The sequence below is a fragment of the Diceros bicornis genome, chromosome 9, assembly GCF_020826845.1.
Source record: "Diceros bicornis minor isolate mBicDic1 chromosome 9, mDicBic1.mat.cur, whole genome shotgun sequence".
NCBI lineage: Eukaryota > Metazoa > Chordata > Mammalia > Perissodactyla > Rhinocerotidae > Diceros > Diceros bicornis.
Window position 1 is genome coordinate 9640229 of NC_080748.1, and position 15005 is coordinate 9655233.

Here is a 15005-nt window from a genome sequence, read left to right on the forward strand (position 1 = left end):
TCTGGCTCTCTCCACACGGTCCTCTGGGTGCCGGCGCCGGCGAGGGCGGACAGCTACCGCGGAACGGGCTGGAGGGAGTGCCGGAGGCAGCCTGAGCCTTCGCGACGTTTTTGCGACAGCCGCGGCCGTGTTCCGCGACTCCCCTCCCTCCTGGTCTCTCTGAGGAGGTACCGGCTGTTGTGCCGCACTGCCTTTCTGTTTGAGTGTATGGGAGAGTGAGAGAGTGAGTGAGTGTGAGCGTGTGTGTGTGAGAGAGGGTGAGGCGTGAGTGCGAGCGTGAGAGGAGCAGAGCCCGCCGTGGCCGCCCCGCCGCTCCTCGCAGCGGGAGCACAACGCGCGGCAGGAGGGAGCAGGAGAGCCGGCGCCCCGGGAGCCCGCGGGGACAAGGGCAGAGACACCCGCTCCCCACCCCCAGCCCTCGTCCCTCCGCTCTCCTTCGCCCGGGGGAACCTCCCCTTCCTCCCCCCGGCCGGCCTCTGCCCCGCTGCCCCCCTGGATGTCCCCGGCGCTCTCGCGGGGCCTCCTCCTGCGCTTGCCGCATCAGTCGGGTTGGTGCTGCGGCCGCCGGGTGTAGAGCGGGCGGGTTCCCGGGGGCTGCGGCTGCCGTTGCGTCCACGGTCCCCATCCCGGCCCCCCGACCCCCCGACCCAGCTCCCCGGCCTCGGAGGCTGTGACAATGGACTATGACTTTAAAGTGAAGCTGAGCAGCGAGCGGGAGCGGGTCGAGGACCTGTTTGAATACGAGGGCTGCAAAGTTGGCCGAGGCACTTATGGTCACGTCTACAAAGCCAAGAGGAAGGATGGGTGAGTGTTTGTGTCTGTGCCGGTGTCCGCGCTGGGCGGCGCTCCCGCAGGCTGAGGCAGGTAGCCCGGAGGGAGAGCGGGGCGCCGGAGTGCCGGTCACCCACTTCCTCGACACCCGCGTCTGTGCCCGCCTGGCAGGTTTGGGGAGGAAGTGTACGAGGGATCCAAACCCGCACGAAACCCTGCGTGCTGCTGTCTCTGTTCTACTTTGGTGGCTCATAGGGAAAAGGAGCCTCTACCTTACGGGCTGTATACTTTTCAAGGGTTTCGGTACTAGATGTTTTTAAAAATTCGTTATAAAACGTCAGTTTAGATGATTTTGGGGGGTCAATTTATTATGGTAACATGGGGATTTCCTCAGCCCTCTCTGGAGTGACATCCATCAGTCTGGAAGGGAAGCTGTGATCCTTTCCGTCACCAGTTTGTGATTGATTTATTACCAAATTTGGATTTTACTTGGGGGAAAGAAAGCAGCAAGTAAATGTGGTTCTGAAGAGTTCCTCGTAGTGATCGTCTGCAATATGAGTGTAGCGATTGCTGTTTAGATATCATTAGCTGTGAGTTTTACATAGAACAATGGGGCTTTGGTGCAGGGTGGGTGGTGGGGAAAAAGGCGAGTGACAAATAGGGGTTATCTTGTTCAGGCTGTTCCCCCGAAATTTAGCAGCTGGCAGTGAACTCTAAATAGTCTCTTTGCTTTAGATATTCTTCCCTAGAAATAACTTGATTAAGTCTGTGGCTGGTAATGCTCCCAGTTTAGTTTCTTAAACGGGCAAGTGAAGTGTTCATTTTTCCTTTGTCAGTAGATGAGTGTCTTGTAATATTGACAAAAGAGGAGGCAATTCTTAGTTGAGGAGAAAATATATTTAATTAACTCCTTGTTTTCCTCTTGTGAAAAACGGGTGTTGCCTCTGTTGTCTTTGACACTATAGAAAATTGCTGGAAAGATGATGTCAAAGGTTATTATGTAATCTTTAGATTTTATTATAAACAAAGTAGCTTTACTTGAACATCACTGTTAGTTTGGTTAGCTGCTGTTTAACGTTTAAAATAATTGCTTATGTTTTCCAGTTATGTAGGAGTGTATGTTGAGAACTATATTAGCATTAAAGAGATGAAACCATTCATAAAGCTGTAGTAAGTTACTTGGCGGGGGAAGCCATATTTATAAATACTTTAGTTTTCTGGATATTGGGAAAGGAAGTGTATATTTAGTCAACGTTTTTCTTAGATTTACTGAGATACTTTTCTAAAATAACTTAAAATGGGCTCCAAGAGGGAGATGGTAATTCTAATTAATTTGGAATGTGCATTTCATTGCTTATATGCAGCAGTAAAGCAGTACAGCTATCTGCAAAAGGTAGGGATTTGAAAACTTGATACCCTGGGTGTTGCGTGTATTTAAAAGTACTTTTTAGTGGAATAGATTGTCTGGTGACATTTGAGAAATCAGCGTCTGGAAATACTGTTGACTCTGTTGTTTAATTATATTTGTCGTGAAGTATTACTCTGTAATAACATATATATTTAAAAATTATCCTTGACTTCCCATACAATATTTTTCAAAAGCCTTAAACCATCTTCCCATCCCCCAATATTATGTAATTTTGGGCATATTCATAAAATCCCCACGTCCATGAGGTGAGACATTGTAGTACATTTGACCAGTCTGTTGTCTGTTTTATAAAATTCTGGTGACTTTAAATTATTTTTAATCTTTCTAAGAGAAGCCAGTTCTGTTTTCATAAATTACCAATTTAAGCTAATAAATATGCAAATTTTATTAACTTTGATTTTATATTTTATTTAAAAGCTATAATGTTGTATAAAAGCTATAATATTGTATATTGGCAAGTGGTACTTTTAACTACATTATATACCTCATGGTCAGGTCTTAATTTAGGCTAAGAATAATTTTACAAGAATTATGCAATTTAAAAATAACTAAATGTATAGTATGGGAACATTTCTTAGTCATCTGTGATAGCCGAAAAGTAGCATTGCATTTTGGAAAAAAATAGTTTTTTATTTGTAATTCTTGGGACTTGTTTTCCAGCAACCTTTAATGATTTTGTTTATAGGATGAACTTTTTTTAAAATGGATCAAATGTCAGGAGAGTTTTAAAATTACTTAAAACAGTTTTTATTTTCCAGAGGGAATATTTTTCGGTTTGGCTTCTTTCTTATAACCTTGCTCTGGTAAAAGATAGCATTGTATTTATGAGGTTCTTTTGATCTTATGTCAGTGAAATGTAATTGAATGCATTTTAGTCCTGGTAAAATAAAATTTGTGGGTGTTTAATCTTTTATAAAAAGATGATGATCAAATAATTTGTTTCTAGTATTGATTTACTTTCAAATTAAGTTATATATTCTGCGGCTGAAATTTCGGGGTACTCTAGGAAGCCAGACAGTAACACCTTCCAACAGGATCCTGAGATTTACAGTAACATGAAATAAGTTTTGTTTAGACATATTTGTTAAAATGAATGTATGTAAATGTTTTATCCTCTCAGTTGTCCAGCAAGCGTCATAGAACATGAATAATTAGTAAAAGAATTTGGACTAGAGGAGTTAGCTTCTTAAATTATTAAGTTTTAGAAAATAAAATTGTTTGGAAGGTCATTTCTTTGACTTAATTAGTAATATTATCCTGCTAGACACTTATGATAAACTCAGCATTTTAAGGAATGTGGGAAGGGGGGAAATACTTTATTTGAGATATGTTTACATACGTGGAAAAAAAGCCTTTTGTGATCTTGTTAATTTCAGATTCTAATAGTTAAAAAATAAATGCACAATAACTCTTGGAAATAATTTGCTTTCAGTATCATCAGAAATGAGATAGAGAGTGTCCTTTGTGTCTGAACACTAAAAGGATACATAGTGGGCGGCAGGGGGCTTCCTTTTCTTTCTGAGTCAATTGCATTTCCTCTTTGCAGAATTTAGACAACCAAATTCATATTGTTAGAAAGAATGGAAAAGTGTGAGAAGACAGAAAACAACTTGTGTTTTTAAATTCTAAACTCTTTCATTATAGGCACTAGACATTTGTAGAATTTAAAAATTAATTTGGGGTAAGAGTTTGATCTCCAAAAGAAAAAAAAAGTGGAAGTTTTCTTGAATAGAATTCTTAGTCTGCTATACTCTATGTTTAAAAGAACAGATAATATATAATTGGGATTGTGTATATGTGTTAGATATATAGGAAACTTTAGTTGGGGCACTTTGGTAGAAAATATAGAGATTAGTAGGCAGTGATACTGATAATAGCTAAACTATTGAGTAGGTACTAGGTCCTGGGCAAAGCCCTTTGCATTCATCATCTATTTAATCATTACAAGTACCATATCAAGTCAGTTCTGTTTTTCAGTTTTACAGGTGAGGAAACTGAGGCTTAGGAAGGTTAAGTAAATTTGTCCATGGTTACAGGACTAATTAAATGTCAGAGCTGGAGTTGGAGGATTACAAGCAAGTTTCTTACTCCACAGCCCGTACTCTTAACCATTATGCTTCATATAATTAATATATTAAAATAAATATAAACATAGGCATGGAGATTTGGGTTTTAGTGGATCATTCAGAAAACATGAATGCCTTATCACAGTACAAGTCTTTTCACTTAACTGTTATACTTGTTTAGTACGTTTCTAAATGGCCCTGGTTTTTCAAGTGCTGCAGAAGTATGTAGATATGTGGGTGTGTCTATACATACATACATTTATGTGTATGTCTACAAATGTACACACATACATATACGTATGTGTGTGTGTGTAGGACCAAACTCTAATAAGGCGTGTTAAGATATGAAAGTTCTTCATCTAATGGAAAGAGCTCTAAGTTGGGGAGACTGGAGACCTGAGTTTGAGTTTGGACTCTGCCTCTGATTACCAGTATGACCTTGGATGAGTCATTTGCCTTGTAACCTTGGTTTCCTTATTTGTAGGATTAGGGTGTTTGAGTTCATATTTTTAGGGTCTTTTCTGCTATTATGATTTGAGGAAGTAAAAATTATGAATATAAAATGTAATACTTTTGCAAAATTAACTGCTAAAATGAAAGTTTTACTTTAGACAGTGGTACACTTCCATATTTTTTAGTCTCATGCTTTAACATGGGTTCTCATCAACTGCCAGAAAGAAGTTAGGTAACTCCCAAAGACTTATCAGCTACTTTACCTAACATGTCTTACACATACCACCTTAGCATTCTTTCATACTTGTCTCTTAAGATGTTGGGATTTATGGTTAGTGCCTGCTCCCGCTCCTGTGAACCATTCATTTGGTGGCTAGCACACGGGACTCATGATTCAATCTACACTGGAGCCTTAATTCGGTTTTAGTTGCTTAGCTGTGATCAGAACTTGGTTGGAACCCTGTATTTCCCCCAAAAGAATCTAATAGTTTTTCTTCTGGATATTGCTGAACGCTGTATCTAGGTTCAATTTGATTTTAAATATTTTTTTAGATGTCAGAAATTGCCAAATACAACAAGTAATAATCCCCATCACTGGGGATTTTGTATCCGCATAAGGAGTATTCCTTGTAACCTTTAAAAAATGCGGTGGAAAGGAACATGCAGAATATTTACTGTGCACTTCTTATCTACTTGCAGATGTATTTATCTGCTTTAGATATTTAGTGCATTCAGATTCACTGTTCTGTTTAGGTCACTTTGAGGTTTCATGTTTAGATCCCATTTTCTTAGTAGCCAGACTGGCAAATTAAATTAATTTGTTTGGGATTTGTTCATTTGAGTATTACTTCTACTGTTTCTTCCAACATTTGAAGAAATCCATTCACTCGCTCGTTCAACGAGTGTTTATTGGGCCTTTCTATGTACCAAGCACTGTCCAAGGTATTGGGAATGCAAAGATGAATAAAATATTCCATTATTTGAGGAGCGATCTACTGGGGAAACAGTCATGTAAATAAACTGTAGCAATTTAATACGCACTATAATAATTAATAGGAGGTGCTATTGGAATATAGAGATGAAAGCTCCCAACTGCTTAGGGTTTTCAGGAAAAACCTCAAAGTTGGCAACATTTTGTTGGACTCTTAGAAGACGGGGAAGATCTCATCAGAAAGGGCATTTCAAGAGGAATAGGGCAAAGAGGAGTGCTTTTTATTGTGTATTCTCAGCAAATGTTGTGGGTTTGAATTTTTTCTTCCCACGCCTTTCCTCTCCCCATTTTTCCCTTGCAAGCCTTTGTGAGCTCCTGCTGTATGTGTAGTACTATGTATGTGTACTACAAATGTTCCTTTGTACCCACTGGACATGATGGGGTCTCCGCTATTTAACAGTGGGGATAAATTTATCAGCATGCTCTGAACACCTTAATTGTTTGTGGCAGTTTTCCATCACGAGAATGTTGGCGAATCAGAATACAAGCAGTGTCTGAAATCCAACTCCCTAACTTAAGAATCTCTCTCATATATAAAACTGCCATGGCAGAAGTCCATTTTGATTACAGCTCTGGATAGCAGATGATTCTGCTTTGGCCTCACCTCTATGAGGAGTAGGGAGCCAGAATTTTCTATGCTGCTGAGATGGTGGTGGCAACAGATTGGAGGGGGAATTTCTCTTGTTGGGACTCGGTGATGTGTGAAGAGATGGGAGGTAGGGAGATGGCTTCTGGCATACTGGATTTCAGCTAGGAAAATAGAAATAATGACAAATTATTATAAATTATTGCAGGCCATTTGAAAACTTAACTACTTTTTTAAAAAATATTTCTCTGGACACATGTGTTCAGAATTATGATTTACAAACATTTGAAATGTGATCCATATGTAAGTTCGGAACTGTATATGCCAAATCAGTGTTGATAAATATATATTATTCCCTGTAGCTGGTGTCATCTTTGTTATAGTGCCTTTTATTTTTGAATCCAATCCTCATTTTCTCTTTATTCTTTTTCTGTTCTTAGCTGCCGCTAGAGAATGAAAATTGTACTGTCCTTTCCTTCTTCAGAACAATTTGTAAATCCTTTCCTTCACACCAGTTTAGGTAGGCCTTGGTCATCTCTTTGTTACTTAGAAACTACTATGATGTTTTTTGTCTTTAGATATCTCTTGTCACCTCAAGGCAATTCTTGATGTTGTCACTGAAAAGTGCCTTTCACCTGTTATTTTGGTCTTAATACTCGAAGACCCTTTAGTATCGTGATTCTCAAGATTCTTTAGTATGGTTATTGTCAAAGTCACAAAACCAGTCCCTGCTGTAGTAAGCTGCCTTTGCTGATGGAGTTTTATCATGTCCTTCAGATGTGTTATGGCAGAAAAAATGCTAAGAAACCCCTTTTTAAAATTGAGATATGTTACATACCATAAAATTTACCCTTTTAAAGTGTACGGTTCCCTGGTTTTTAGTATATTCACAGGGCTGTGAATCCATCACCACTGTCTAATTCCAGAACATTTTTATTACCCCAAAAAGAAACCACATACCCGTTAGCAGTCACTCTGCATTTCCCCTATTCTCAGCTCCTGGCAACCACTGCTTTACTTTCTATCTCTATGGATTTGCCTATTCAGGACATTTCATATAAATGGAATTACACAATATGTACCCTTTTCATTTATTTTTTATTTTTTTTAAATTTTTTGTTTATTGCAGTAACATTGGTTTGTAACATTGTATAAACTTCATGTGTACATCATTATACTTCTATTTCTGCATAGAATATATGTACCATTTTCTTGTCTGTCTTTTACTTAACATAATGTTTTCAAGGGTCATCCATGTTGTTCATTTATCAGTATTTCATTCCTTTTTATGGTTGAATAATATTGCATTGTATGGATATACCACATTTTGTTTATCCATTCATCAGTTGGTGGACATTTGGGTTTTTTCTACTTTTTGGATATTATGAATAATGCTATTATGAACATTCGTGTGTGAGTTGTTATGTGGGTATATGTTTTCAGGTCTCTTGGGCATATACTGAGGTATGGAATTGCTGGGTCATATGGTAATTTTATATTTACCTTTTTGAGAAACTGCCAGACTTTTTCAAAGCAGCTGAGAACCACTTTTGAGTGGCTTTTCCTTGACTTTGGTTTAGGACCAAGATCTTTGTCCTTTGTCTACAAGACCTGACTAGCCTACCTTATTTCTGGGACAGTTTTTACATTCTAGTCTATCACAGTGATTCTGAAATGTGGATTAATACAACTGCTCCTCCTCCATCAGATTAGACCACCATTCTGAACTTTTTCTCAGGGAGCATCTTGTACTGGAAATTTTTTCCCTCAGCTGAAATAGCTTGTAACATTTAGCTTCAGAAATCCTAACTACTTTATCTTAACATACAACTGCAGTAAGTCCCTCTTCACTCATCACCCCACAAAATGTAGTTAGTCCTTCATGGGTATATTATGTAACTACTTCAGTGTATATGTGGTTAATGTTTATATGTCCTTTGGGTCTTTCTGGTGAATGTTTATGAGTTAGATACTATAGATTTCCTCTAGAGCAGTAATTGTGTTCCCCTCAGTTTCTGGCACATTGCCAAATGTTGACAGGTATTTAATACTTTTTTATTTTTGGTGTATCTGAAATTCATATTTGAAAGTCTTTCTTTTAAATTTGCTAAAATTAAAAACTTGAGCCTATTATAGGAGAATGGAAAAGCAGTGCCTTGGGAAAATACCCACAGAAGCAAAGTTTGATGAGCTGGCTGTATTGATAACTGAACAAAACAAAAAGCCAAAGGCAAACTTTGTTAATTGGCTGAACCAAGTCGAAGGCCCAGGTATTTGAAAATTGAGCCACTACAAAGAGTAAAGTGTTTTCTGAAATATATCTTGTAAATGAATCAGTTTAAGTGGGGATCAAACTTATATTTCTAAACTTAAGGAAAATATTAATTGGTCTCTGAACCAGAGTTGGCGTTTAATTTTGTTTAAACTCCATGGTTGTTTCATATTTGAAGTTTACTTTTGTAATGTGAATAAATAATGATTTAGGTTAATTACTACTCAGGGTTGACTCAGTTACCCATCTCTCTAGACAAGCTCTTTAAAATCTATAACTTTATTATAGTCTATGAATTGTAACAAATAATCATCCCGAGGAGAGGAATTTGTTACATCGTGATGCAAGGTCTACTCTGGGTGTTTCTATACACCTAAATTTATAGGCTGTCTAGAGAACTAAAGGGATTTAAAAAACCAAAACTCGTCCACCAGTGGTATTATGGTTTATAGTAAACAAGTCATATTTTGGGGGAAAGAGGAGGTAACAATTGAAAAATTATTTTTATATCACTTCTGTTCTAAGGAAAGCCAATAAGTCATATGAAAATTTAAGCTCGTATAGAATAGACAAATTTGTTTGAAGTATTTTTCACTTTATGAAAGAATCCTTTTAAGTATATGAGCTCTCCTAGCGTATTTATCATGTGAGTCAGTTTGCAAAAATTCAGTTTATATACAGTTGCCGAGAAAATGTCAAGCAAAAATAAGGCACGCGTGTAATTTGTTTTCCAATGCTGACTTAACATTGAAGATTCTTTTATATGTAAAATTAAATAATTTAAATATTTGACATTTCATTATGGTTTCTCTCTAGCTGTACGTTTTGTTTTGGTAAATTTGTGTATTTACAATTTATTTGATAGCTATTTACCAAATGTCTGTAATATGCCAGGTTCTCTGCCAGAAATAGGTGATTGAGCAGTGAACACACCATGGTCTAAGTCCTTAGGGAACTTACAGACTTTTGAGGGGCACAGGCAAGTAAACAGGTAGTTATAATATAGTGGGATAGGGCTGCGATAGGGAAAAGTATAAGTTGCCATGGGGGTACCTAATCTGCTCTTGGGGGCTCAAGGATGATATTTCAGTTGTGACTTGAAAGATAATTAGAAGCTACACAAGTGAATGGGAGGTAAATAAAAGTGAGTGGGGGTTGGGAGTTATAGTGCAGGCTAGAGGGATAGCATCTGACTCCAGAATTTCTTTGTATAGGAAAGAGTGCACTCTGGCTGAAAAAGAAGTGCAGTAGGGGTTGGATGGTGTGTAGTAAGCAAGTTTTAACTTAAATTGTTTATTTAAGGTAATTTTGGGAGCTTGTGTGTTGTGTGTGGGGGGAGGCTAAAGCTCTCCCCAGTACCCTTTGGAGCCACCACGAGTAGCATTTACAAAGATATGAAGGGAAGATAGTATGGTGAGAGAATTGAAAGAATTTCAGTGCCAGATCTTAGAGAGGAGTAACAGGTCGGGTGAGAGGTATAAAAAATAAAGTTGGAGAAGTAAGTGGGGTCTTGTAAATCGTGTTATGGACTTCACTTTATTCTGAAGGCAGTGGGGACCATTTGTAGGATTTTTAACAGGTAGTAACAAGTTCAGATTTATCATTTAAAAAGATTGCTCAGCAGCACAAATCAGAATTGCCGTAGGTAACCAGGTTTAGGAGACTGTAATAGTAATCCAGTGAGAGATGCTGGTAGCTTGAATTAGGGAAGTGACAAGAGAGTATGAGAATGAACAATCAATAGGACTTGTTGATTTAGTGGATGTGAGAGAGAAATAAGTGAGAAGAACCAAGAATAATTCCTCGGTTTCTGGCTTGAGCAGCAGGATATTGCCATTCACACAGATAAGCCAAAACAGGAAGAGGAGCAAATCTGAGGGGGGAAGATGATGAATTGAGTTTTGATATATTGAATTTTAGGTACTTGTTAAACATCTAAGAAGAAATGTCCATTAGGGAGATACGTGAATCTAGTGCTCAAGAGAGGGATCTGGATAGAGATAGACTTGGGAGTTACCAGGTACTTGAAGTAATAGCTCTGAGTGGCCTTGAAATTGCCTAGGGAGAGTATGTAGAGTGAGTGGAGGACCTAGGATGGAGAGTAGAGAAAGAGATTTCTATCCAGGAGGCCAAGTTGAGTTCTGAGAAGGAGGAGAAAACTCAGGGTCACCCCATTGTGCAACAGGAATTGTACAGTGTATAGCTTATTGGCTGTGCGCAGCAGCTTGGAGGAAAACCAGGACCTTGTAGTAGAATCATAACAACCAGGGAGAAAGTGTTTCTAGAAGAAGTGGTAGGCAGTACCATACACCACACAGAGGGCAAGGGAGATGATGAAATGCCTGGGTTAAGTAAAATATTTTAAACACAAGAAAAACTCAGCTAAAGATTTTTGGACACCAGAGCTTAAATTGTAACATACTTTGTAGGTTTTATCCAGAATGTTTTGGTACTTTAATAGCTAGCCCTATCATTCAGGGCCACGCAATGAAAAACTTCGCTTCCATCTTTGGTTCCACGTTGGCTGTATTACTGAAGCTAAACCTGTAGATGCCTTTATTTATTTTTTTATTCCATGCTATTCAAGATAGTTCTTATTTTTTAAAAAAGAAAATAGCTTTTTTTCTGATTATAAAAATGATACATATTCATTGTAAAAAATTCATAGTTCAGAAATGTCTACAGAAATTAAAAGCCCTAACTCTATTACTAGGAGACAATTACTTATCTTTCCGGATAACTATAAGTATAGATTAGTGAAATCTACTATGATCTTATATTTTTTCATTAAAGAATATTATGCATCTTTCCATGTCAGTAAATATAGCTCTAAATCATCAGTTTTAATTATTGCAGACATTACATTATATGTATGCATGTAAATATATATCCAGTTAACTAATTCTCTAGTAATAGGAAAAATTTAAGTAGTCTCCAAGTTTTAGCCATTACGCTTAGCAAAGGACCTCCTAGAAAATATGTCTGCAGTTCTCCAATGTAGTATCAAGTCCTTGAGGTAGAATTTCAGGATCAGGTTATACACTTTCAACAACTGTATTTTTATTATAAAATAAGATTGGATTATAAAATTAATATGTTCTCATTGTAAAAAGTTCAAACAGTGCATAAGGATACCCAAGAAAATCTAAGTCTTCCTCTTTAGGGATAATCATTGTCAGCAGCTCCTTGTGTGTATGCGTATAGAAGTATGTATATGTATGAGTAGACTTTAACTTTTATTTTACTACTTTATTCATTTTCAGCATGTAATATGCATATGGAAAAAAAATGTAAACATACTGAGGAAGTGAAAACTTAAGTCTTTTCACCCTTGTCTCCTCCAGCCACTCATTTCCTCTTCCCTGAGCTGTCCGCTGATATGTTTCTTGTGTATGTTTGTGGAAACAAACATCTTTTGATTTTGTTTATGGTATTATTTTCCATGTGCAACGCTTGTTTTTATGAAGTCACATTTATCAGACGTTTCTTCTTGGCTGCTGGGTTACTTGTCAGAATTAGAAAGGTCTGTGTGTCTTCATCTTTAAACACAAATTGTGTGGTAGCATATATGTTATTCTTTGCCTTGCTTTTTTCTGTTCATATGTTTTGAAGATCGATATCAGCACATATAATGCAATTCATTTCGTCAACTCATTCTGTTTTATGGGTGTAATGTAATATACTGGTCCAATTGAAGGACATTTAGGTTGTTATCATTTTTTTTACAGTCTTAAACAGTACTGCAATAAATGTCCTTTACATCTATCTTTGCATACAGCATCCTCTCAGATGGAGGTAGAACTTTCCAGGTCTTCAAAGTTCCCCACAGAGGTATTTGCTGTGGATAATACCACTTGGCAAGGAGCGAAGTTGTCTTGGCGCGAGAGAAGCTCCCTTGCTATATCTATATCCACAGAGGGTTTTATCCCTCCTGGCTTCTCTCAATGGTTCTAGAGACTGATCATCATGCCCAAGCTCAAGTTACTGGTAACAACTCCAGTACCTCACTACAAGATTGGTAAAGTGCAGGTCGATTTCCCAGGAGTCTCTTTTAACAGGCCTGGCTTTAGGCTCTTCTGAGGTCCAATCTTATGTCCTCTGAAAAGATTGCACCAATTACACTCATCGAAACTTCAAAAACAAAACTTATCTGTGTTGTGTGAATTTCTTTTTTCTTTTTTTTCCTCTTTTTTTTTTTCTTTGTGAGGAAGACTAGACCTGAGCTAACATCTGATGCCAATCTTCCTCTTTTTGCTGAGGAAGACTGGCCCTGGGCTAACATCTGTGCCCATCTTCCTCTACTTTATATGGGACAGTGCCACAGCATGGCTGACAAGCTGTGCGTTGATCCCCGCTGGGGACCCAAACCTGTGAGCTCTGGGCTGCGGAAGTGGAGCGGGTGCACTTAATCGCTGCGCCGCCAGGCCGCCCAACAAAACTTATCTGGAAGGAAGAAATGAGAATAGATATAGTAATGACATGTTTGAGTCATGGGGGTTAAATGCATTGTAAAGTCAGAATAGTTTTAGATTATTCTTTTGGAAGTTTTGCTTTGGGTTTTCTTTCCCCATAGAATGTATTTTAGATTACTGGTTGGGATAAAAAAAATTTAAGAGCCATGTGGATGTTTAAAATTACAGTCATTGTTATGTTTACATCTTATTTTATGTTCACTTTCGTCAGATTTCTCTATTCCAGCTTATTGCTGCTGCTACACTCTGTTCCTATCACAAAAGATTGATGCTTGTGATGTAGTCCACCTCCAACCACTTATTTTTTTGAGGCAGGAGTTCTCCTGCCTTTTTTTCTTTTTTTGTGAAGATCAGCCCTGAGCTAACATCCATGCCAATCCTCCTCTTTTTGCTAAGGAAGAACAGCCCTGAGCTAACATCTATTGCCAATCCTCCTCCTTTTTCTCCCCAAAGCCCCAGTAGTTAGTTGTTTATTATAGATGCACATCCTTCTAGTTGCTGTATGTGGGACGCCGCCTCAGCATGGCCAGAGAAGGGGTGTGTTGGTGCACGCCCGGGATCTGAACCTGGGCCACCAGTAGCGGAGCCCGTGCACTTAACCGCTAAGCCACCGGGCCGGCCCTCCAACCACTTAGTTAGCACTTGACCCTTAATACTCTTACTCTTGCTTTGATCAATCTCTCTGCATTTCCTGTTGCTTGGTTTTGCTTATCCTCTCATTCCCTGCTGAGTACTGACCTTCCTACACCCGGTCTTTTCCTTTCTCCCCCCTTTTGGCTTGCTTTTTCTGTTCTGTACTGATTTTGGCTTTGGCCTTGTTCCTTGTCACCTGTCTCAGTTGCATTCACCTCTGGGCTTGCCTCTATAGTGTAGGAAGCTGGAGCCTCTTCTGCTGTCAGTTGAATTGCTTGATTTGCACTTTGAGCAAAGGTGATCATTCGTGGTAGGTAAGCAGGCAGGTGATTATCTATAAGACAATTCTGATGTATTTTGTTAATTTTGAAGAGACTTTAAAAAAAAGTTTTAAGTACTCCTAAACATAATTCTTTCTCCATAGATATAATTTCTGCTCAACAGAAGTTGTAAAGTACTTAGTACTTATAGATAGGAAGCTGAAGAAGTACACAAATATTTTATCTTTTTATCTGAAAATCTATTTTAGTTCAAATGTGTCCAGCACTGCTTGAGAATTTAAGCCAGATATCCTGGAGCTGAGAGTTCTTATTGTCCTGCTTTAGCCAAGACTATTGACCTCTGCGGATCATGTGACATGAGCTAGACTCTGATGTGTGTAAGTGAACAACATAAGGAAATCTGTCCAAGTAGCCATTCTTCATTTGTTTCTCTGCTGGATTTTTTCGAATGTGACCATTTAATTCTAAAAGGTGATTCAGCCTGATAAGTTTTCAGTGCAAGCAAAAAATACTAAACAAGTATACCACTTTTTAACCTTGTTTTGACTTTGACTTATGGTGTTTTTGCTCTATTCCTGTTATACTTTGTGTAACTATACTCACTGAGTTTAAATATGCTTGCTGGTGTTTGAATCAGATGCAGTGCAATTACATTTTTCCTTAGTGAAATTCTGTACTGTAATTATTCCTGAAACGTTTGGAACGTAAGATAGCATTTGCCACTAGTTATTTTTGTTTAAGCGTTTAAAAAGTAATTTTGATATAGTTGTGGTGTATGAAGTAGGCAAATTAAATCCCAGTTGTTTTCATGGAGAAAATATTGGTAGTACCTTCTAAGAAGTTATAAATTTATAGTTCATAAAGTTTTTTAGTAGCTTTGAGATATAACTTACATATCATACAGTTTACCTGTTTAAAATGTATAGTCACTATTTTAGTATATTTACAGAGTTGCGCAGCCATCACCACAATCTAATTTTAGGGTATTTTTGTTCCCCCTAAAAGAAACCCTGTGTGCGTTAGCAGTCATTCTCCTTTCCCTCCAACCCTC

The 15005-nt window shown here is 38.2% G+C and overlaps 1 protein-coding gene across 6 annotated transcripts in view; it reads left to right on the plus strand.

Annotated features, from left to right (window-relative positions):
- Positions 1 to 15005, plus strand: part of CDK8 (cyclin dependent kinase 8) — a 117424-nt gene continuing 102419 nt past the window's right edge. For 4 of the 6 annotated variants that reach the window (XM_058547876.1, XM_058547877.1, XM_058547878.1 and 1 more), the window contains exon 1: positions 174 to 804. In XM_058547876.1, coding sequence (XP_058403859.1) covers positions 677 to 804 — 128 coding nt within the window. In that variant the 5' untranslated portion in view covers positions 174 to 676. The other 2 variants (XM_058547881.1, XM_058547883.1) reach the window with 2 other exon arrangements.